Source organism: Leptosomus discolor, chromosome 5 (assembly GCF_034619465.1).
Source record: "Leptosomus discolor isolate bLepDis1 chromosome 5, bLepDis1.hap2, whole genome shotgun sequence".
NCBI classification, from domain to species: Eukaryota; Metazoa; Chordata; class Aves; order Leptosomiformes; family Leptosomidae; genus Leptosomus; species Leptosomus discolor.
This window is the reverse complement of record NC_141395.1, coordinates 78,626,364-78,651,516: the sequence shown is the minus strand read 5'-3', so window position 1 is coordinate 78,651,516 and position 25,153 is coordinate 78,626,364. Positions and strand designations below refer to the sequence as shown.

General features: G+C 41.3%; 1 protein-coding gene across 1 annotated transcript; it reads right to left on the bottom strand.

Annotated features, from left to right (window-relative positions):
• Positions 1-1,744: 1,744 nt before the first annotated feature.
• Positions 1,745-24,041, bottom strand: OC90 (otoconin 90). The gene is made up of 14 exons (XM_086466045.1): positions 23,996-24,041; positions 20,212-20,277; positions 19,938-19,997; positions 19,505-19,679; positions 15,503-15,615; positions 14,009-14,137; positions 12,462-12,503; positions 11,567-11,623; positions 8,426-8,476; positions 5,982-6,128; positions 5,522-5,620; positions 3,731-3,905; positions 2,544-2,650; positions 1,745-2,055 (listed from the first exon to the last, which is right to left on the bottom strand). Exons 1-14 carry the CDS (start codon positions 24,039-24,041, stop codon positions 1,745-1,747), a joined length of 1,578 nt encoding a protein of 525 aa, XP_086322171.1.
• Between the last annotated feature and the right edge of the window lie 1,112 nt (positions 24,042-25,153).

The window sequence follows — 25,153 nt, the reverse complement described above, 5'->3', positions numbered from 1 at the left end:
AAGGGTCTCTCTGGCATATTGGACCCTCTGGTCTGCTCAGAAGGGAGTCACCTACAACTGTAACCCATCTTTTTTTCCCTATGGAGGTGGTCCTGATAGAGATGGGTAGGCCTTTCAGACCTTAGCAACACCTCTGGTGTAGATAGACCATCACCCACATCATCAGCTGACTGGACTCCCACATCCACAGCCTCATCCCTGTTGTACAGAGGCACCAGGGAAGGTGAGGCAGGCAAGGAGGGGTTTTACCTGCCGCCCCAAAAGTAGACTTGCCTCCATTTGCTCCTTGTCCTTAAGCTGTTGCCATCTGCCTGGTGCAGGGAGGACACAGGATCCCCTTGTTTTTTTTTTCCTGGTGGCTGTTCTTGTTTCTGTCTCAGAGAAGGCAGAGCATGGTTCCACCAGCCTACCTCTTTCTCAGGCTCCGTGATGCTCCTTAACCTTTCTACTTTTCATAGCTCTGCCACTAGGCTGAGCAGGTCGTCTGCACAAAGTCAGTTATGGCAAGTCAACAGATGAACGGTCAATCAAAATGACATGATGGCTTTTGATCGAGTCAAATTTTCCCTCTTAAAAGTTAGTTGTGCTTGCAGAGGAAGTCCCTTATTAGTAGAGTTTTGGTGTTGCAAATACACGCTCAGCACAAGTACAGAAATATCGGTAATCACACTGAGTAAGATGTTATATGCTGTTTTGGGCAGGTCACCTCCTGGGTTTAAGCTGTGCAGTTGCACTGTTGCGTGCTATGCAGCTGAAATCCAACGAGAACGACGTAAAGGTTACACTTTTGTGTGCCTCTTTCGTGTCAAAGTAACAAGATTGCTGGTGATTTTGAGCCTGGCTGGGTTTTTTGTTCTTGTTGTTTAGCTTTGTTAGCAGTAGTCACGTTTCTGGTAATTTTATTTCTTGTGGCAATATTTTAGGATCAAAGCATAGTCCAAGTTAGTACCTTATCAAGTAACAGGAGGTACGTATCCTTTTATACTGCTGTTGTCTGACAACTGGTGAACTTTATGAGTGGTGAATTTGGAAAAAATAAAAACCAAACAAACTTGTTCAGTAAAAAGCAAAAAGCGTTATTCCATCTTTACATTACCTACTTCAGAACAGATTAGTTTTAGATGATTCCAGGAAGCAGAACCTTTAAATTTATTCCCTTTAGCATCCTGAAATCTCAAAACTGGAGATAACCATTCCTAGTACACAGCTTTGGGATAAGGAATAATGTCTTACTGTCATGATCTGATTGACCAGCAGAAACTCTGCAGGTTGAAAACTGCAATTAGGTAAGAAGGGAAGAAAGAACTCATTTTCATGTCATTACCTCAGCTTTTCTTATAGGTATTTTGTGCTAAGCTCAGTAAAGGAAGAATGTCTGCAAATGGAGTTGGAGTGGTTGCAGATTGGTTTAATTAAAAACCTGAAATACTTGGCGACCATCCGCAAGATCCAGTCTGACAAACAAAAATCAGTCTTTGGTCAGAACAGTTTTTACATAGAAATCAAATGAAATTATAAAGAATACTGCCAAATAATTATTTAAGGTAATATCTGACCTAAATAGATGGCCCGTAGTGCTGACTTCACTACAGCAAGGAGTTACACAGCCTGACGTTTAATACCTAGTCTATGATTACATCATTTGTGTGCTGCAAAGTGTAAGGCAGCCTGTAGAATGACAGGAAAGAGTAATGAATGCAGTGAAAGGCTTCGTGCCGTTTCTCCAGCGCGTGGTGGTGGTGGATTATCTGCCTTCATGTTGCGCCGTTCGGGAGTTTCCAGCGGGACGGCCTGTCTCTCTCTTTGCTCTTCTTAATACGCTTCGCGGTGGGCCTTCCTCCTCACTGCTCTCCTCAGAGCTGGAAATCCCGGGGCCTATTTCTGTGCCCTTTGAAGGCCTTTCATAAGGGTCACTTTGACATGATGCTTTCTCCTCTTGGCACTCTTGCCTGTGTGGAAACTTAAGACTTTCATTGAAGAAGGCAGAAGCCATGCACTCGGCGGCTGTCTTATCGCAAGCACATAGTAGTTTCTCACACATGCTCCAGCCAATACCTTAAAAACAAGTTTCAGAATTAATGTTTGAAAGCACTTAAGTTAGTCAATGTGCAATTTCCCACAGGTAGATGAGCTTTTGAAAATAAAATTTTCAAATCTGCCTTGAAGTTTAGTCTCCAAATTCACCTTTAATCATCTAAATGTAAGCCTGACACCAAGGTGCTGGGCAGCTAAAGGTCCGACTGGCTTTAGTTGAATTTGTGAATGTAAAGACACCAAAAGCTGGCTTCTGTCTCCAATCATAAAATGTCTGAACGTCATTTTCTCAGCCTGACGTGGTCACATCATACACAGTGGTGTAATAACCTTGTTCTCAACCAGGAAAAAAGCTCAGGTTTATGGTAAACATTGTTAACATCTTGTAAGCCAAGTTTTTCTGTCTCCATACTCAGCTCTAGCAGCGCGCAGGCATGGTGGCATTCAGTCTGTAACGCTTTAATACACTGTCATCTGGACATGAGAAATTTCCTCCGCCACAAACTTACATTTTGGCTTGTGATCGAAACATAGAACTTCAGATCGTGAACTTCGTTCTGCATGACATCCAAGTTTCTTAACTTGTTCCATACAACAGTGATGAGAGAAGCAGCACCTAGAATAAATAAACAGTGGATGTAAATGACAAATACTTACTCTTCCTGCATCACAGAGTACTCACAATTATTTCCTCTGTTTTCAATGAGCATTAAAACTGAGAAATTTTAGTTTTTACATCATGGAAAAATATCTTTCATAAAGAAGGAAACCAACCCAAACTGTTCCTACTCTCCTCTTATGCCTGTTCCTACTTTGACTACCTCCTTCCTAATTCCTTTGCTATCACATGTTTACCAGCACTGTAGTTTTTTGGAGTTTTTTTGTTTTAACTTGAAGACATGTAGTTACAATTGTAACAGTGACCTAATCCACTGTGAGAAGTGTCTTCAAGTGTTCAAATATTGTTGGCTGAAAACTGCGTCGTCATGGCCAGAGCATTGACTAGCCTGCCTCTAGTCTACTTCGCCATGCGTAGGCAGTCTGGTTTGTGTGCAAGTGCAGGAAAATTGTGTGTGCTGTGTACGAACTGCTGTACTTAGACCTGATGTGGCCCCCACTATTATGACCTTCCACACAGCGAGAGTTTTTTAGTTGTCAATGCAGTGCTGTCAGAGGAGAGTTCTTTACTTTGGTTGGATTCTCTGCATCACTCTGGAATTCCTCCTCTTCGTCAGCCGTGCTACGCCAGCACACAGTCGGCCTCGGCAGGTCTCTTGGCTGCAGCTCAGAGCTCACTCAAGCTCTGCTCTCCTCTGAAGGACAGCGCGGCACGGGCGTATGTTGACTCTTCATTTTCCAAACCACCTCTTAGCGAAGTATGGCAGCAACCCTTATCCTCATCACTTTTGATATACTCTTCCCTCTGCTCTACTTATCTCCCATCATTCTCCTTTCTTATTTTGAGTTAGTGAATCCTCTTCAAAACTTTGATGCAATAATAGAATGTGTCTTAGTGACATTAGAGTACTTCATGTTTTATGTATTTAAGGGGATATTTTAATTCTTTTTCAAAATGTGGCCTGACTACTGACACATAGCTATACAAGGCCCGACAAAAGGTATTACTGATCTTTCTTTGTCCACAGGCACCACAATAACACCCACAGTCAATGACAGACCATAGAAGAACCCACACCTGTCCAGTGCATCAGTAGGATAACCTCTTCCTTCTTGGCCACAGTAGCAACCGTAAGACTCAAATTCCTCTGGGCATCGCTCAGTTAAACAGAACAGCATTTCTCCTAGCTGGGGCAGCTCCCTCTTCGCTCTTCCATTTCCTCTTTCTTGCAGAAAGGTTAATCGCTCACATACTATAAAGCAAACAACATTATTTGACACATCATGTTTTCAGTGGTTGGGAGCTCTCTTGGATGACAGAAGTCTTTTCAGAGCTGCCAGAAACTTTTAAAGACAACTTTTCACTATTTCTAAATTAGTTCATGGACTCCAGTCCATGAACGGTCGCTCTTAGAATACTACTGAACAAGACAGAGGAAGGGGAGGGGGAAATATTTAATGGGGAGAAAGATCCCTATGAAATTATAAATTACAAGTCAAATTGCATTGCAATGAGAGTACTTTGCACTCTTTCCTAGTCCTTCATAGCTAAAATTTTCTTCTAGAATATTCAGACCTAGCTGAATATTCAGTAGCTTCTGTCTTGGCTAATTTAGTAAACAGAGTCCTATCCTCTCGTGCTTGCACAGTGATATCTGGGCAATGACTATGTTGTACTCAAGGAAATGATAACTTTTTTTTTTTTTTAATTTGAAATGCAGTTCAATTTGAGCTATGATGCCCTTAGCCCAAATGCAGGAGTGATCTGTTGTAATGGTTACTGCGCTGCCAAGGTTTTGGCTCCTCTGTGTCCCAACCCTAACGCCTCTGTGGCTTCCCCCACTCAGGAAGAACTGATACTGTGGGAATTACCCCTAAGATTTGAGAGCAGACTGTGTTCCATATCAGGAGAAAAAGATGTCAAGGGGGCCTCTTTTGGGACTTTGCCAGGGAAAGGACTTGAAGGGGCTGATGGCTGGATTGTGGGAGACAGAGGGAGGGCTTCTGTTGACTGTGCATCCTCCTTGCTCCCATGAGTAATCCCATCTTCTCTTCTGCAGCTCTAGACTGACTCTCCCTGCTTCTTCCAGGGACAGCCCTGGATTACTTCCTCCAGTGAGAAATTCTGCCCATGTGCCTGCTTGGGGCTTTGCTCCCTCATGTTAATTCGCTAAGAACAAACCCCAGGGAGCGCACTCTTTAAAAACTGTTATTTTATGATCAAATTTTCCAATTCGATGGAAGGCTGGTTTGATTCTTCACGTCTGCTCTTCTCCAGTTCTAGGACTGCTTCCCTCCATTGGGAAGCCTAACAGGTTGGATGGGACAGTCCATGAGGGCGGATTTACAGCAGTGATGGGTCTGAAATGTCTTGGGATCTCTGTGAAATCAGAGCAGGATTTGGAACAGAATCAGAAACGGTGAGAAAAAGGCCAACTCTGACAAAACTTTGGCAAGAGGTCAGAGGGAGGAGCAGGGCAGGTTCCTTTTGTTGCTCCTGCTGCTTGTAAAATAAAGTAGCTCAAAGATGTGATTAAATTACTGCCTAAAAAGAAAAGCAAGGGGAAACATTCACTGAGCTCATTTTAGATCTTGTACTGTATGAAAAAGGTACTTATAACCTTGTACTTATATTGTGCTTGCAGTTTTTATAAGTGTTAATGCCAGCACAGTGGTGGAAGAGGTTAAACAGTTGGAAGCTTTTGCAGCTGACTGCATCTCCTCTTCTTATAAACACCATTACATAGACGTGTTTGTTTAATTGCTTTAGAATAACTATAAACTTTATATGTAATATACACCTACCTTTTAATGTAGAGGTAGCTGTGTATTTCATTACATGTAACTGGAGAAAAACCCCTTCGTTTACCTTTTTCTGTAGGTTCATAGGGTCCCATGTCAGACAGCACCAGTTCCAGAGCTGTTCCAGAAGCAGCTGTGCTCTGGCCACCCTTTGCAGGGCTTGTCTCTGGAGATGACATATGCGTAGATTAGACTTGCAAACGTAGAATAAGCTCTTCTTTCAGTAATGTGTCCAAAAGTGCATATTCTGAACCATAATCAGCTGGCAATCTTTTACCATTTTTATTCATAGCTGGAAGACTGTTCATTAATGGTTAGTTAAGCTTTCCTGGTCAGTGTTTGACAGTGAACTGCCCTTTCCAGGGCAGTCAGTGCTGCGATCCTGTATTCTGTGTAATCTATCCAGGTTTAGGGAGCAAATAGTGTTACTCTACATATCTATGAGAAATGCTGAATCCTCAGGTAGCTGTGAACAGGAATAGGGCAGTGCTGTAAATTAGAATCGGTGTAATGCAGTTTTTACTTGCCTTTTTCTTTTGTCCTTGCAGATGTGCCCGCAGGAATCTTCTCAGTGGGGACAATTTTGACTTGCATTAAGTTAATATCTCCTGGGAATGAGGCTGGGGAGGTGTTTATCTCTTCCACCGGGACCACAGCTTCCATAAATCCATCCTCTTCTGAATAAGCAGAAAGAGGAAAGCAGAAGACGACATGGAAAATAAACAGCAAGATTTTCATTTTAGATAGCCGGTCAGAGTAATATCCTCAGACAGAACTGGTGTGAATTGATGGTCATAGAGAAAAAACATTCAAGATGAAAATTGGAAAAGCAAAGGGTATCCACACTGATCATTTCTTCACATCTCTTGCCTTTCAGGCGAAAAGATGCTGGTTAAATATGACCCGTTTAACTGCTGATTTTTATTTTTTTTTTAAATTCTGTATGTTGCATACTGAGGTAAAAAGCTGTGCCAGCTGCTGAAAATAATATGGGTTGCTGGTTAGTCAGCCATCCTGAGAGATGAAGTGCAGGTGAGATGTCACGAGATGCCATTTTCTGAGTAAATCGCTTTAAAAAAGTGTCAGTTCACTTGAGGGTACCAAAACTGAGAGAAACATTAGTGAAAGCAGAAAATCACTTGACTGGTGCAGAGCTGGGCAACTGAAGGATTTACTCTGTTATAACCAAAGGAAATATCAAGGGGAAAATAAGTTGAGGTTGACTAGAAACATGATTTTTTTATCCTAAAATTAAATTTTAGGTTTTTATTTGTAGATTCTCTGAAGCTTTATTGTCAAGCAGGAATGTTTTGTTTTAATTAGGGGATTACTTAACATCATTGTCTTTTTTAACCTTTTTATATAAGCTAACTCGTAAATGAAAACACTGTTATCAAACGGAAATCAAACGGTTTCATTTTTTTCTAAATGTCAATATGAAGAATGTGGCATTTCACAAACAAAATACTTTGAAGATACTAGTGAATGTGTGTTTCCACATTTTTAAAGCCTTTCCTTTTGAATTCCTTGGCTGAACTTGTTAATTGGATTAAACTAAAATTGATTAAATTTGTCCCTCTGATGTTCTGGTTTTAGTATGTGTTGAAAATAACCTGTCACAGGACAAAAGAGCAGATTAGAAATATGGAAGCACTACTAAGAACACAACAAAGCCCATGAAAGGTTGCAGAAAGGGATCAATAGCAACACTCTGGTTTTAATAGCTTAGCAAGGTGCACATTTTATGCCACTCTGACAGTGGTGTGTTGAAATGAAAGCGATTCCTGCTAGATGTAGAAAGTAAAACTGGAGTTTGGGAAATTCTGCCCTTAGCCAAGAATAGATATTCCAAATAATCTTTTGGGCGTGAGGCGGATCTGCAACACAATACACAGATTTTCTGATATATTCAAGTAGCAGAGGAGAACATTTAGTGATTTTGACCAGTGCTTAGTACAGCAAGGCCAAATTTCTGTATTGGGATGGGGGACACGGCTACTGTTCAGAGAGTGCAATCAGAATCAAAAAATGACTACTTTCTACTCTCCATATTCAGTGTTCCTCGACATTTTTCTGGTGCATTTCAGTCTTCCTGAACAATCCTTTCTACAAAAAAGGGACCACTGGAAACTTCCCAGTCTGCCAAGGTGCTCCGCTTCTAGCTGTTAGCTACCAGTGTGGCTGTGCTCAAAGCAGGAACGACTGCAAAAGCCAAAATAGGTTTTAGACTGGCAAAGAATTCCATGAAATTCTGTATAATACAGGAGAAGGCAAAATCAAAATGAACCCTTCTGGCAGCAGATGCTATGAATGTAACTTAAAGGACCAAATGTTATATTGGAAACCCTTGTGTGAAGAGATTTTCACAAATACTTGGATGAGGAGTGCAAATGAGTGGCTGGAGGCAATGAACAGCTAATACTTCTCAGTCTGGTTTTATTAGTTGTGTATCTGCTATCTGGCCCTGATCTAAATTTGATTCTCTGGCAGCCCTGTCATCACCATGCGTGGATTTTAAACTGTGATGCTTTTAGGTGAAGTATTGCTGCGCCAGTCAAAGAAAAAGGAAAGCTGAGATTCACTGACCTTTTACTGAGAGGACGGGGGGAGCAGGAGCTGTACCTCTGTGGTCCCTTGTGGTAACTACAAAAAACAGAGGCACCGTGGTAGTGACCTACCTGCTGTATTTCCACGATGCATTTCTGGCATGACTTTTACTGAAAATGTCATCAAGCTTAACCAAACATCACTATTAGCCTTGTTTTATAAAGAATTTAAAAATTACCATCAGGAGAAATGAAGTGGTTTGCTGGAGGATGTGCAAGTCAGCAGCAGTACTAGAGGTGTTATCCAGACATCCTGTGCTGCAGATTTTTGACTGTGACACCACAGAGCTTCATAAACAAAAATCAGTTTTCACCTGGAGTCAAGAGTACCTGATTTGTCATCGAAAGTATAATTAGATTCTTACCTCTGGCTTTGGAATTCCCCAGGACCATCTCAGTGGGCTCGAAAGGAATCGCTGTTGAAGACAGAAAATGTAAACTCAGAAAAGAAGTTGTTAGCACAGACTCCTATGAAGTCAAGCTGCTGAGAAGAGCTTTTTCAGCAAGGCAGAAGACCCAGACATTTCATGTTTAGAGATTTGCCTGTTTTTCTCAGCGGTGCATTGATTGCTGTAGACAAAGTGATACTGATAAAATAATCTCATTGCTGTGTTCAGACCCTGTGCTTTACACTAACAAAGCAGCAGCATAAATATGACTGAAGTGGCAAATTCAATATTAAATCCATTTGACAGACAAATACACTAAAAAGGAATGGGTCTAAAAATCTCTGTTGCACACAGAAGGATGCTACGTTTCTTGTGAACACCTTGTGTTTGCCTGCATTGAAAGTTAAGTATGGATGGGCGGCTACAAGGCCAAATACTTCCCTAACCTCTAATTTATGTCTTTACCTGATAAAATGATTTTCACTTGTCAGCTGCTTTTCAATAAATCATAAGCATGGCTATCAAATGAGCCAAAAACTTATCTCTGCATCTTTTTGTGTGTCGTTAGGCTGTTGTGATGTGAAGAAGAAAGTCTTTGCTTTTGGATGAGTTTCTAAGTAGTGCTTAGCTTTTGTTTAAGAGAGTTCCCACAGTAGTCAATGGTGAAGCTCCTTTGGGCTTAAATGGGGTGACAACTAGCTAAATGGTAAGTGGTTCTCCAAATATTTCCTTCAAAGTCTGACTGGATATGTTATCTGTGATGTATTTTCAGCTTTCTGAAATTCCTAATACAGGTTTTTATCCCTTGGCAATATTTTGAGCCTTATGATGAGCTATGCCTCTTTAGAGAGCACAAGTAATTGTTTCTTCGGGAAGTAAAAGATTGCTACAGATGTGCAAATATAGGTGCACTCGTTCCTTCAGGAGTTCTCAGTTTTCTGTTGCCAAGCCTCCCAGAAGCAGCTAGAAAAACATGAACCAATATTGCAGCTGTTGTTAGGCAAGAATAAGAAATATCCAGTGAAAAAATGACGTCGATAGTATGGGAAAGGTATGAAGGAACAGCCAGCACTTGCACTTGGTATAAAGCTTTTTCAGGTAGGTACTCTTGTGCATGTGGCACTTTTTTAAAAATAAAAACACCCTGTTAAAATATGAAGCATTGTTTCTTAAAAAAAAAAAAAAAAAAAAAAAAAAAAAAAGAAAAAAAAAGACAAAGAAAAGAAAGAAAAAAGAAAGAAGGAGAAAAAATTCTGTATGGTTTTTCCTTATTCCAAAGTCACACTTAAGGCAATGGATCTCTTTCAGAAACAGAGGAGCACACTACAGCTTGAAACCAGGTTCTTAAGTTCTCAAAATGTGCAACTTTCCACCTCTCCCCACTCCCACAAAATAACTCCCGAGTTACTCTGAGTTGAGCAGTGGCTTGGTCGCACCCATCCAGCGCCCATCGCTTGTGTCCTTGGCAAGTACAAGGTCTCTGTACACAACAGTGTGGCTTTGCTTGTGGTGGGGCCGCATGAGAATAGTGCTCAGCTAAACTGGTTAATGGATGGTCCAAGTGTCCTAGGTTACAGTGTAAAATGTGCCAAAAGGAAAAAAAAGTATTCTGTTACCATCTTCAGGAGCTGTTGAGACCAGGTGGGGCGGTGGTCCCGGCCTCCCCCCTCTGGACTATCTCCTGTTCATGGGCACAACAAGGCCTTATCGCCTGACCCAGCGATAACTCGCTCCTGGACTATCTCCTGTTCATGGCCCATCAAGGAACTGCCTCACGACTCCCCATCCCAGTGTGAGATGCTCCGCCCGGCGGGAAGGAGCCAAGCAGTCCATGCCAAATAAAAACGGAGATCTCCAACACCCTAGCAGCCTTCTTCCACTGGATTCCCAGAGGAGCTTTTCCCCCCCACTGGAGTTCCAGAGGACAAGAGCTACCTACCTACCACTGGACCTTCGGAGGAAGACCAGACCCTTTTACCTGATAGCTGCTTCCACAGAACTACACCCATTGCTTCAGGAGGACTGCAGCCAGCATCTTATCGGACTGCTACTGCCCCCCTAACAGGGGGTCAGGTTGTATTTCTGGCTCTGCCAGTGTAAACCAGGGGGTTGTTTGGTTTTCCCTGCCTTGTGTTATATATATATATATATATATATATATATATTAGTAAAGAACTGTTATTCCTATTCCCCATATCTTTGCCTGAAGGCCCATTAATTTCAAAATTATAATGATTTGGAGGGAAGGGGGTTGCACTTTCCATTTCAAGGGAGGCTCCAGCCTTCCTCCGCAGACACCTGTCTTTCAAACCAAGACACCAAGACTGGTCTCCTTCTCTATTTCACTGCTGTATGACTGGGCCCTCGCTTACTAGGTGTGGCCTCCCAAAGGCTTTGCATGACTTCTGTCCGTGGCCTCTTGTGTTGTAGTGCACCCCATGCAGGTAGGAAGAGAATAGTTTTCTCGTGCCACGGCAGTGAGGTTTTGCAAGCACCCATTCCTGAATAAGATAGCTATTGATTGTAGCAGAAAAAATGATGAAGGTTGTCAGAAGAACTACGTGGTCTCGTGGTTTAGGAACTCACCCAAGAGCCACCACAGTCAGAGGGCCTTCAACCTGGGTTGCCACATCGCAAGTAAATAAACCACCAAGCTGCTAGCTCGTTTGCAGCAAACCGTGCTCAACTTTTCCTCGTGGCACGGGTTGATCTTGTATGATTGAATTCCTCTTTAAAGGCAACAAATACGCCATTGGCTGTGGGTCCAGTGGTTGGCACCCACACGGCCTGTCTCTGCCAAACAGCTCACCTGCTGCAGCCTGTGTTCCCAGGGAAAAAAAAAAAGGTCTGTTTGGATGAAAACAGGTTTTGTTGTGGAGTGCTCTTTCTCAGCCCTTGGGAAACTTACTGTAAACACTGGTTAAGCACATCACATGCACAAGCTGAAAAATTGCACCTTCTCATTCAGTCTTGAATTCAATCACCAAAACATTGCATCTACTTCTGTATCAGTCCTTTTAGAAGGGCAGAAAGAAACCAAAACAGCTTATTCTTGTATTTTATTCTTTCAGCTTTGGGGAGCTGAAAACAGTGCTTCTTGCACTGTAAGTTGCAAACCTTCTTCCATGGATGCAGTTGCAGCCCGTGTTTTGTCAGTCCCGTGATGAAGGAACTCTGCAAAAAGAAAAGCATTCTTAGTCCACAGGGTCATGCCTTAGGATGTTCACTAGACTGGATCTTGGCATAACAGGATCAGAGTCATCAGAATGGAACTTATTTCTAATTGTTAGGGCTGTTCTCCTTTTTGTACAGTTATTCTGTTACATAAATATAGCAAATACAAACCTTATTATTGAGAATTATGTAATAGTATTAAAATCCTGCTTTAATATTTATTCACTGCAAATATTAAATTCCACTCAGCAACATACAATATAATAATAATTTAAAAAAAACCCTCACTCTCTACCATAAAGAGTTTCATCCTCAACAAGAGAAACTGGCTAGCAATCGGCATTCTTCAAAGTCCCATTTCAGCAGGTGCTTAAATATGTGACCTATAGCAAAGGCATGAAGATAAGAATTAAACATTTAAACAGAAAACTTGAATGTTTAAATCCAGGCACTTGGCTAGGAACCTTGTTGAAGCAGGGCCTTAAATGTTTGTGCAAATAGAAAAGGATCCATCTGAAAATATTTTTAAGTTGCTTTTAGCGTGTTTCTTCTTGTGTTATTTCTAAATGAGATTCATGGTTATCTTCCGAGTTCCTTCTCAGAAAAAGGAGTCATTTGGCTGAAATTTTCCTGTGCACCTGTGTAAAAGCTTGTCACCAAAACGGTGCTTTAGTTTATTAGGCTTTTTTCTCTTCCTTTCATAATTTTGACATCTTGCTGAATCTTGTCTTTGCTTCTCGGAAAGGAATTCATAGCTTCCAAAATACTCATTCTTCTGAGTATAAATTTACTTGACTTAATATACTCCAGTCAAAGAATTACAGAGATAAGGACATACCCTCCGTGTGAAGTGTTGTCATCTCTTTCTTGCTGGTTGTTTCTGAAAAGGAGAAAGCTCTCATAGACTAAGGGGGTAAGAGAAGGGGGTTTGTCACTGTTTAATCTGAATCATACAAATCGGGGGTTCATTGAGTTTATTGCTATTAAAGCCAAGATTTAGGCAAATAGATCACCATTTCATTCAACTTCTCTGTAATAAAGAATCTAACAAAATCCTTTTCCTAGAAATTTGTCAGCCTTTTTTCTGGGGTTTTGGTTTTTTTTTTTTTTGGACAGAACAGCTACACAAAAAGATAATAACATGAGTGAATATAAATAAAAATATTTCATTCAAAGGATTTTTTTTTCCCATTAAGAAATAAAATCAGGAGCCTAAAATGAGCAAAGATATTCAGCGAGCTAGAATTGAATCTGTCTTTATCAGTAGTGATAAAACCAGCATGATTTTCCTGTTAGCACTTAACAATTTCCCCTTTATTTGTAATGTGTTGGAACTGCCATACTTTATATTAGAGCCACCTGATCCCAGAGAACGACTACTGGCTTACACGAGGCAATTTTCTGGCTTTGATGCAAACCTTCCTGTGGCATTTTCTTCTCCCTTGACCTATTCATGAGGGGATGCATGCATCCAGAGCATGCTATAGATGCGCGTATCTGTCCTTAGCACATCCATGCCCCAGCAGTGTGTGAATATGAGCCGAAGGATTAGAAAAACTAGCATTGCTTTTTCACATCTGCCTCAGCTCGGGAGTTCAAAGGTCCTCCCCCTGCCGTGCTCTGACTGCAATCCGTACAAATTAAGTTTGTAATCCAGCCCAGTTCCCACAGGACAGGTATGCAGCCATACAAGGCTGTAATTTCAGCTACGGAGCACAGACCAGTGTACGACCATGGAGATAAATACCCCCTTTATCTTTAGAGAGGATTTTTCCTTTCAAGATGGAAACCAAGTAACAGAGCAGAGTGGGTCTATTTTTGCCTTTCCAGCTAGTTTTTGCATGATTTAAGGGGAGATTTGATCTAGCAATGTTTTCACTTTGGCGTTGCTGCTAGTGGGCTCAGTGGGTCACTGATCACCCCAAGTATCATCTGTTCATTCAGGTTGGCAAGAGCCTCCTGAAAAAAAAAAATATTCTTGATATCGAACTGGAATTTCCCTGTTGCAGGTGTGTCTCTTGCCTCTTGTCCCGTCCCTGTGCACCTCCAGGGGGAGTCTGGCTTCTCTCCACACCCCACTAGGTACTGAGGACAGCAAAAAGATCTCCCCTGAGCCTCCCCCTCTTTCATTGTGTGCTCCAGCCCCCTCACCAGCTTGGTAACCTCTCCTGAGTTTGCTCCAGGATGGCAATTAGTCCACCTTATTCTCTCTTGCTATTCACTTGAGTAGCAGTAAACGGAAAGGCCGCATGAAACGGAGAATAGGACAGACTGCCAGGTTTAGTGCAGGAAAGCATCCAGCTCCTGCTTCATTCTTGTTGGGTCAAATTTGATGCCAGTGGAAAAACTGCAGGAGGAGGCAGTCGGTCAGATCCTTATTATTACCTGTAACCAGAGACGGACAGAAGGAGACATCCAGCCCATTCAAGGAAGAGTTAATATGTGCATTCACAAAGCATTCAACGGCCTCTTTGTCGCAGTTGCAGAGGAACTGTTCACAGGGATCCCCTGACTCTGGAAAAAAAAAATAAATAAAAATCCAAACAAGGTACTATTGAAATATCTTTTCTTCCTCCTGCTTTTTTTCTCCCTGTAAGGTTTGTGTCTATATTCATTAGTGCAAACCTATTTATACTGTGCTTCCTCAGGTTAAACAGTCAAGTTTCATAGTCCAACGCTGTTTTCCAAATGTCATCCCATGTAGCCTGACACAGCTGGCAATAGACTTCTGGCCTGTGCCAGCTGGTTCTGCAGAGTAGTGAGGACTACAGAGCAGTGCTTTGCTGCCTCTAGTTTTTTCACGGAAAACTTAGCCCGGCTGATACCAAGTTTGACATTTCACAGACTTCATCAAAACGTTCCCCCTAACCTCAAGAAGTCATATTCCACAAGCCAAGCCTTTCATGTAAGATGCATTTTGCTCCTTATAAAGGATATGAAAGTTTCCCAGGAAATTCTATTTTCCCACTTCAAAACCTTCTGCCTTTCAGGGTTTCAAAGAAACCATTGAACTTTCAGAGCTGTCACACATTACACATTTTTGATGGGAACTATTCTTTTTTTTTTTTTTTTTTTTTTTTTTTTGAGTTTGAACAAAATGTCTTCTGATTATGAAGTATGGAAAGCACTAAAAAAGCACTATTCACATTTAAACACACTTGGACCTTTATAGATTAACTTAAATAGCAAAAAGAGTCTTAATTTGAAGCAAGAAAAGACAATTGGATCAGATTGTTGCTTAAACAAGCTGTAAGAGTATTGGTTTGGGGATTCTGCCGCTCTTTCCTAGTGTCCTCAAATCATGTTCTAGCACATGGTCTTTTCTGAGAGTCCATACTTGCTGAAAAATTATGTTAAAATTGATGAGGCATTGAAGAGCCCCACTCCACACTTAACGGGACTGTATTAGTATCACATGGAGTAACTCCTATTATAATGGCATGGTCTCTGCCCTGACTGGTGAACAAAGAATTTTTGATGCCTCAAAGTACATAAAAATCAGGCCTCGAAGCTTCGGAAGGGAACTGGTTTTCAGGTCTTTCCCCACCATCCACTGCATTTCTTATGTGTGGTGATATGTCAAGCAGTGCTTAGAGGTCCTGCAAAGTCAGGGAAACCTTAGCAAGGGGCTGTGTATTAGAGCAGCCCTGTCAAGTTTCTAGTTACTAGATTTCAATTTTCCTGCCTACTTGGGCTTTGATACCTCTGTGTATTCCTGCTTCCATTTACCCCCGGAGCAGAACACTTAAGGCCTTAAAAGTTCACACACGGAGGTGGTTTCTGTGTAATTTAGATATGACTTTTGGTAGACAGACCAGAACAAACTCCTTGGTCATGGTGAGGCTCCAGTGTCACACTCTTGCGATAGGTTAATCTTACCACAGGTCAGGTTTTCGGTAGAGCAGCTGGCGTCCGTAGAAATCTTTGACGGATCCCATGTGCACTCCATCTCTATCGCTTCCTCATAGCATTTGCGGTGTTGGAAACAGCAGCTTAAAAAGTGAAATGGCGCAAAGTTCACGCAACATACTTTCAGTCCGAGATCAGACTGCAATGCTTTCGTGTCACTCTTACACAAGAATGCAAAAGATACCAAACAAGTAAAAGAGGTCCTCAGTGTGGTCCCTAGACACAAGAAAGGCTGGGTACTGCTTTTCCCTGAGTCAGTCTAGTGGGATAAGTACAGCTGGAGGCAAAACTCAGTGGTGGGAGCAGGTCTGCGTGCTGTGGGAGACCACACTTACATTTATCTCCTTCTGTGGTACCCGAGTTCTTACAGGTCAGCTCTAGAGGTCTTGGCTCCAGTGCTGCCACAACCTTTCTCGCTGCAGATTTGGACATCTACACAGAACCTGGCACTTCGGGAGTGTTAAAGCTTCTGCAACGCCTTGTGAATCCCTGTGTCTCGCTGAGACTACATAAATACACGCAATGGTATCCTCTGTTTCTTGTCCTTTCTCTTCCATGCAACAATCAGAATTAAAATGCACCATTTAGCCATGGGAAGGGGCCACGAAATGTTTTTCTCGCACTGGAGTAAAAGCAGATTTCCCCTACGCTGCGCAACAAAGGCAGTTAGAAACGTTGCTTTTCCCTACAACCCTGCTGCCGTGCAAACCCCAAGTGCCTGCATGACCACTTTGGCTGTGAATAGCAATGAAAAGTCAACTAAACCAACAAGCTTTTCATCAATCCCCTCTTCTCTTCAGCTGTTTTTGAACAGGCAAGACATCTCCTTCTGAGTTATGGCAGCATCCGTGTGCACTGACATTAGCTATAAATGAAACACCAGTAAAACACTCAGTCATCATTTGTGCCATATAAGGTTGTTACACAAATTAAGCAGGGGCTTGCTGTTAGATTTAGATTGAAATATCCCCATTTCAGAGAAACGGACCCAGAACATTGAGTTGCCGTTCGTTTTGACCGTGACAAACGCAAAGACAACATTAAAACATAAAACCAGCATCTGCTACCAGGAGGGGTTAACTTGCGGTCGCGATAGAAGGAGTTAACTTTAATGAAGCTCGTGTGGGATTTTTGTTAAAGACATGGCGAGTGTGTTATTACACGTCACCCACAGCCCTGTGTGTGCGCTGAACCCACCAGTGGACAGCAGCAGCCCTGCACTGGTCAGAGCAGGGACCAAACCCTGCCCCTTGCAGGCTTCCTCCTAGGCTACACCTTCGCTTTCTCACTTCCTATATTTAGAAAGCGTTTCGTATTTTATTACTTACTACAGTGATAAATAATTATGACAATACTTAATTTGTCCTCACAACCAGGGAAGCAGTCCAAGTCCTAACCATGATCAGACTTTTGATTTGGTGACAGACAACAGCGATGAGGTTTGCTCAGGTTGCCAGCAGCGGATCAGAGCTCATGAATAACGTTACCCCAGCTGAGGAAGTTTCAAAGCCCTCCAATTTCTTGCACTCCAGTGTCTCTGCTGCTTGTTAGTGGTTTTGCTCCCTGCTGTAACCTGGTCTGGGAGACTGCAGGAACGTATTGAACAAAGGTGAGGGCAAACACCATTCAGCAGAGAGGACCTGATGGTTCCTCCTCACCACAAACGCTGCTGTGCCTTCTTTCAGAGGTGAGGCTGAAGTTTGTAAGCTTCATCAGGAACAGAGTTTCAAACATGTAGCTCACAAAATGTCTCAAAACCCACTCCTGTCTGTACCTGAGGTCTAGTGAGGTGCCAGCACCTGAAAGCATAACTAATCTAATACAAACTTCCTGCAGTTCTTGTCTGTTTAGAGCGTCACAATCACACCAACACTTACTGCAACAGTTCATCAGAAAATTTACTTGCCTTCCCTTTGCACGCAGCGGATTGTCAGACACGGATTGCCCTCTGGGCGTGTTTCTCTTTCCCCGTGGACTACGGAGGTAGACTAAGCTCCTAATTTAGATATTACAATTAGCTACTCTGAGAAATGGGAGAAGGTTTGACTTATGGGCACAAACATTTTCCAATGCCTTAAAAACCTGCAGTGAGATGTTCAGCCCTTTTCTGTGGAACAGAAACGGCAGTGACAAAATGCAAGGTTTGCAAAACTAGTTTTTAAGACATAAAGTTTGTGAAAAAATCGCAACACTGTGGGAACTGTGTTTGAGAAAGAAGCGTGGCAGCCACCTGTTTGGAGGCTCTCTTGAACCGAGGGCGTATCTGCGTCAGCAGCAAAACAATAATCAGTCTCCATTTACTGCAAACGGCAGTGGCGCTGCCTTGCTGCTAAGGAAACCCCACCGCAGGACTGCTAACCAATTTGTAAACACAAAGGGACTCTGTGGATGTTTCTCAGGACAAAACTGCTAATAGATCGTGCTGCTCTTTCTGTGTTTAGGTTGCTCTGCATTCAAATGAAGCTGAGTGAAGCGGAAGCCCAGATGCTCAGCTCTTTGAGTATCAATCCATGGAACTGACTCAAGCTCTCGTTTCAGCATGTTGCCACAATTGGTCAGAAAACCTTTCATAAGAAGTCCCATAAGTTTTTTTTCCAGTAGCAGGTGTAGATCTTCATTTTCCCAGCCATCCCATGCTGGAAAGAGGATGGATTAATTTCCATCTAGCTATAGGCATTAGCCTTTTCTGAACCATTGCTGTCTTCACTCAGGGAATTAATACATTCCATTACATAGTTGGAAAAAAACTTGGTTTTTGTTTAGACGTGGATGGATCTTAATGCTCTTTGAATTTCTTTTCACACCTTCTGCTGGCCTAAGTGAACAACCATTTGATTGTCCTGGCCTGAGATTACGTTTTTTCTCACTAGCCCAGTCAGGTTCTGGGCCAGTACCCCTCCAAAGCACAGAGTGGGGTTTGGATGGTTTTGTTCCTTGTGCATGATACTCGGAACAGTTATTGAGCTACATTGTTCTTCTCTGAGCCTGGATGCTCCAAGTGTCTTAGAACCTCAGCATGTACAAAGGTAATCGGGATAAGATCTGCTTAACCTCCTAACTGCCACTTGAAGTCATACTTAGCCGTAACCTGATTCTGTTGATGCTTAAATCCCCCTCAGATGCCCACATTTTCATTGTAGTTTATATTTATATGTTGTATATGAGGTGGTATATTACGATACAGCTCCCAACACTAGCTGTTTGGTAAGACTGTAAACCCACTAAACTGCTCAGATTAATGCTCTCTCACTCACCTTCTTGACAGGCTCTCCATTTTTTGGCACCAATTTAAGTGTAAGACGAAATTCCCCGGTACAAAGAAATGAATGAGGTTTTGTTCACAAAGATCTGTTCAGAATTTAACAGATTCTGGGTAAGATATGTCAAGGAGATGGGTGTGGTGTTTACTTATTCTATTACATTAGTGGCCATTCTTTGCAACCAGTTTAAACCAGCTGTGCCACCAGAGTTACACTGGTGGAATTACGTGCAGGTGTGGGGGACTCTACTTTTATCGGTAGGATGGGAGTATTTCTCCACATCAAAGTGTGGGGAAATAAAGAGACTCCAAGCTATGAGAACAAAGAAGCAAGTGGATCATCACATGCTGTAGATTATGACCACTTCAACTTCATCTCTTTCCAAGCCATACTGTAAGGCAACTGGTATGGCGTACTGGCCCAGCAAAAAGACAGTGCTCACCAGCAGGTAGGAATAACACAGGACAGGGCTGATAAACCAGAGCTGAAATTATAGTTTGTAGGTCATAGCAGATATTCAGATTGCAAGTGAGTGGTGACTAGATTAACAGAGCTGGATGGTGTGGGACTTACTGCCCCTCTGAATAAATCTTCTATTTTTTTACAACTGTCCTTAAATCATTTAGGCAAGTGGTATGCTTTGGGTCATCAGAGCATGAGGGCACTGATAGCCAGTCAGGGCAGAAGAGGCCTTCTCATGTGTGAGACTTACTTATCAGCTTCATCCACGGGAAGCCCTTCCATCTCAAACCGGCAAGAGCAACCGTAGTCTTCAAAATCCCTGGGGCAAAAACCAGCAATGCACTTCATTTTGTTCACAAAGTTGAGCAGGGCAGGGAAGTTAGTGAAGATGGACTGCAACCAGGTGAAGTGAGAACCCAGGCAGTCTGGAAAGAGAACGGCCATAAAAGACACGGTAAATGGAAGTGAGCCTGGCGCGGGTCACACGTGGGTGACATTCGTGTGAACAAGGCAGTAACACAGGGACATTGAGCAATGCTTGACACTCAGCTGTATTTAGTATTAGAACAGTCTTTGGGGAAAATCTACAGCCTCAAACATCCCTGTTCCTTTTCAGTTCATATAAAAGCAAACCCCACAAGGTTTCTGTTCAGTGCTTAAATACAACTGGAACGCATACTTACCAAAAAATAATGCAACACTTTCCACGTTTTGAAAGACTCCATTGAAGAATGTGGCATTGTCTAAATGGAAAAATAAACAAACCACACTTCTTTTTACAAAGGTAAATGAGAGGAACTGTCCCCAGACTGCCCCTGGTCTTGCTTCAGTTGTTAAACCATTTTAAGATAAGAATTACCACCTACTTGCTAACAGCACACTTCCCTGCAACGCTTCTGGAGTACAAGTGATTCCCCACAGCAATATTGGAGAAAGTAAAGCTTAAACCATTCTTACTCAATATTCTTTCAGGTGTGTTAAGAAGCTCTGGCAGGAATGCTGGAGGCTCCAACTCTTGTCCGCCTACCTCAGCAAACAAATGTGAGAAGAAAAAGTTTTGAAAATAATTAAAAAAAAAAAAACAAACCAGGAAACCAACAACGTATACTTCATTATGACACATACAGTGCAGTCATTTTTAATACCTTCCTACACTAGCAAGCTAGTTTATCAAAGCCATGAAGCACTTGCTGAGCTCCATTCGCACCCAGGAAAGCCCAGCAGTGTACTGGTAAGTCACATTGGCTTCAGCTTAAAAATCAGTCCTCTGTTAAACTGAGGTATCGTTAGTGAGGATGTGCTAACCCTTCTATTCCCGTGCTCTTCTGAACAGTAGCACTTACTGGGATAAATCAGTAGAATTGTATAAAATCATTTTAGTCGCCCAACTATTTTCATTGTCCCAAATGCTTCTACTCTGCAACCCTGTGCTCTTCACTTATCTGAAGTCGAGAGATTTGGTTTTTTTCTGAGTCCTTATTGCCTATTGGGTTATTGCCTCTCTTCCTATCACTGTTTCTTTCTTAAGTTAATTATCTCTTTTTCCTTTTGAAGATGCTGTGCTATATTTTGCACACTTTTATTTTTCTTCTCTTTGCCATGTCCGGAATTAGGCTGAAATTCAATACTTATTCTCTCCCTTCCCATTTTATTTCCTTGTTCTTACCTTCTGCATGATTTTAGGAGATAATGTGTTACTTTGGATTTATTTAAACTTGAGGGTTTGGTGGTTTTTTAAAGGTAAGTCAAGGGTATTTATTGGCTCAAGGATCTAAAAACTGAAGAAAAAAAACCCTAATGATGATTCATGGCATAGCTTATGTCTTGAGTATCTGGCATTAGGAAAGCTCTCCGTTTTCTCTATGAAAGCTTCTGGGAAAGAGGTGACAGTTATATTGCTAATGTTGCATTTTCCTGCAATAAATATAGGTGTAAGAGTAAAGCAGAGTAGTGGGGTTTTTAGATATAAGGCTTAACTATGTTTAGAAAAGGATTAGGAAAAAATAGGACATTTTTTAGATCGTATATGAGGACCTTTGCAGGATGTCTATAAATTTTGTGGAGTGAACAAGATGTTCCTGGTAACAGTCATATGCCTCCAGCAATTCATTTTTCAAGTTTAGTGTCAGAATGTGGATATGAGATTGAGGGAGGCAGGAAGAGGTGCTTCCTGTTAAGTTATTCTTTTCCTGAAATTCTTGGTCACAACACAAAGCTTTTCGATGAACAGCAGTCCATCACAAGTGTCCTTCATTGCAGTAGGTCCAAGGCGAAGGGACTGCTTTCCACAAACGAGACCAGGTCTCCTGACAAAGGCTGAACTTCTCACAGAACTGGAACAAGTCTGTTGAAAGCTTGGTGGCCACAAGGACTTCAGATTCAAGAAAAATAATGGCATGCCTTGCAAAAGAGATAGCATTGAATGTTATGTCTTTGTACACATGCTTGCTAAAGAAAAACTGCCACTTATTTTCTGGCTTAAAGCCTGTATTTTCTCTGCAATGACAAACATCCTTGCCCTAAGCCATGTTTTATCAAGTGCACCTAGAGTCAGGTTTTGGTACACTGCATAACACCATGGCTCCAACTCAGTGTCTGTCGATGAACAGCCGTTGATCTTTTAGTCCTTTCAGCGAAGTTTTGGAAAATACAAAAATCCAGTTGAGTTGAAATGAGACAGAGGAGAGAATTGATAAAGCCACATTACAGAACTACTGGAAGTTGTGATTGCTCCAGGATCCTTCACTTGCACTGAGTTCTTCTCAGCAAACTTAATTTGCACACACCCAATTAACACGTAAATGTTTGAAGCTCCCCTGGAGAAAAATCTCTGCCACAGGGTCAGCAGCTTGGTAAACCTCTGGCTCTCCTAATCCTTTCATTACCAAGAACGGTATTTCTATTTGTTGCTAAGTCAAGATCAACGAACCAATGTTTGCCAACAAGATTGCTCAATTTTGTTTAAATCATGGGAGGAGGGAAAGAGAAAATACTCTCTGGATGCATTAGGTTTTTTTCTTCTTTTGCTATTATGTCTTTTGAGGCTGTTGGTCCTATGTCATTCCCTATAAAGCCAGTGAAAGATTGCACTACAAAAATCAGTCCTTTAAACCTCAGAAGACTCTGGGGAGCTCAACACTCGCCTTTCTCCTAAACCTGCTACATGACTTGGCACGTGTCCTGAGGAGACTTGTATGAGACGTCAGCTCTTGGGCTTTCCAGTTGTATACCTTATCCACAGAATTTCCTTCAACATTCAGATACATGTGAAAATGTTTCTGGACTGTGTCTGTGATGTTGCTACTCTGCCAACACTTTTCTGAAGTGTTACCTGGAAAAAGGCCATCAGTAAAACATCAGTGCCCCTCCAGTGGTTTGTTTTTGTGCAATCATGGCTAATTAAAATGTCATAATATAGAGCATGGACACAGCCATTATAATCCTGAGGGAGCAGAAACCTGGATTGTGCTGGGAAAAATCAGGGTTCAGCAAACTCAACCTATTTGATCTATTCAAGGTAAATCGCATTAGCTCCTCACAAAGATGCTAGTTCACGCATAGACTTTTGCTTCAGTCTCAAAGGAGAGGTCAGCAGGATAGATTCCACACAAATACAAAACAATAATCCTCTCCAAACCTAAAAATGGTAACATTTTAAATCTTTGTGCTCAGATTGTGCCTAGTTTTGGGAAGAATCGAAAAGCTGTGGCACAGCCTTTTGACATTTGGGGGGAAATTTCTTTCAAACATTGTGTCAGCAAACTTTTCAGTGTCCAGATATTTCTGAGTGCACTAGATGTTACCAATATATATGGTCCCCTTTACCCCTGGGGACTAAATACCTCTTTATTTATTTATTTATTTATTTTTTAATGAATAAATGGTGTAGATATTTCAGCATTCTATATCACTGCAGTGGGAAATGCCAATATTCTTACTGATTTCTATTTGTATAGTAGGAGTCTTAAGTTTCAGCATCATCAATATATTTTAGCCCATGTGTTTCTTGTTAGACATGTTTCTTTACTGATTTTTAATGCATGCAGCCCCTTAGAAGAGAGACAGCTGATGAAGTAGGTAAACACAGAGTTTTGTCTATGCCAAACTGCTGAGCTTTCTTTTCCCTTTAGAAATAACCCCATGGAGCGACCAGAAATGATAGTAGAACTTCTAAGAGTCCTTCTCTTCACCTGCACAACGCTACCTTTATTGACATTCCTGCACAGTGCAGGGACTGCAGAAATTTGAAGTGTTTACCCATTCCAGTCACTGGGAAGCTCATTCACCCATGACAATAAAATCTAAAGAGTTATATGAAGCAAAAAACCACAATTCATAGTGAAATTTGAAGCAAGAGCTTTAGCTGGACATGAGTTATATTTTAGGATCCACTGAATTGTTTGGAGAATTTAGAAAATATACACTCTCTATATGTAACTTGTAAATTTTTTGGAGTCTAAAGGACTTAAATAATGACCAAACCCTAACAGAAGGGAATTTGCAAATTTCTGGTTGTATTTTTAAGCCCACTAAATGTTTCTTGCTTCACTACAAGTCCTGAGAAAAATATGGTTTTTATAAATACTCCATAGATAAACTTATTTAAGTGCATTTGGGTGTTGAACAACTAGGTTTGAGGGGACAGAAAATGTCCTTCTAAAGGATTGTTTCCAAATGCACATACTTAAAATAGTATTTAGGCATAAAGGTCAAATAATCATAGAAATACATTGCTACTTACCACTGTGCACCACCATTAACATAGACATCAGCAGAATCACAAACATTTTTTCTTTAATCCAAAGACAAGAAAAAGCCACACAGCAGACGGGTGTGCCTGGTGAGTTAAGTGAAACATAAGGCAAAATGTTATCTCTTGAATCTGCGAGTGGGAAGACATCAGCTTCAAAAAATCATTTTTTTGTAGCCTGGATATGTTCCTGCTTGATGCGATTCAGTTTCTACCCCTATCATAGTAAATGCACATATTACAGCACTGATGAGCCTTATGCATCCTTCAAATGTTTCCAATGTCCTCTATAAACCCGATTAACAACATTTATTTTAGTATTGCTTTAGATGAGTCAACAGGCTCTGCCATACCGCCATGGACAGGGAAAGACCATTTAGCAATAAAACGACATTCTTGAAGTTTCTTTTGGTTTGCAAACAGTTTTCATATCTTGATCTAACAGGATGTTTAAACAATTCCTCACATTCCATTTAGATGCAGATATTTACTGTGTAAACAAACAGACATTCTGGGATTAAACCCATTTAATCTGCAATCCATTATATTAATTTGCCTCACAACACAAAAATCTCTCCCACTTCATAGTCAAACAAATCTGTGTTGAGACTGATCTAATGTGTCACATTTTCCTAATGATAAACAGTTCGTTGTTTGGAGATCTTTAAGTTTTGGGTGTGGCTGTGCTTATCTTTACAGAAACGTGTGTAAAGAATTCTTCTGAAGCTAAAAACCTTTCACTGTGTTTATTAAATGACAGGTAATAGACTGGTTTTGAACTACAGTCACAGTTTGCCCCAAATTTAGAATTATTTTCTATGTAAATCAGGCATGGAGTCTTTTACAGCCAAATAAACAAACATTTATTTATTAGTTTTCAAATATGTATTCATCGTTGATTATCTGTTCCCCTAAGGTCAAATATTACATTCATTTCTATTAAAAAATCTTGTAATATTTCATCCAGAAGTGAGGTTATAGATCTAACAGCCCTAAATATTTATTGTCTGCTATCCCAAATCTCTTACCTACACTTTTATCTACAACTTTGCAGTCCCAAATAGCTTATTCTACATTGTTTTCTTCCTGATTCCTGTATTACAGAGTACATCTAGAAAGGCTTACCTTGAGGGATATTACTCGAAAGCC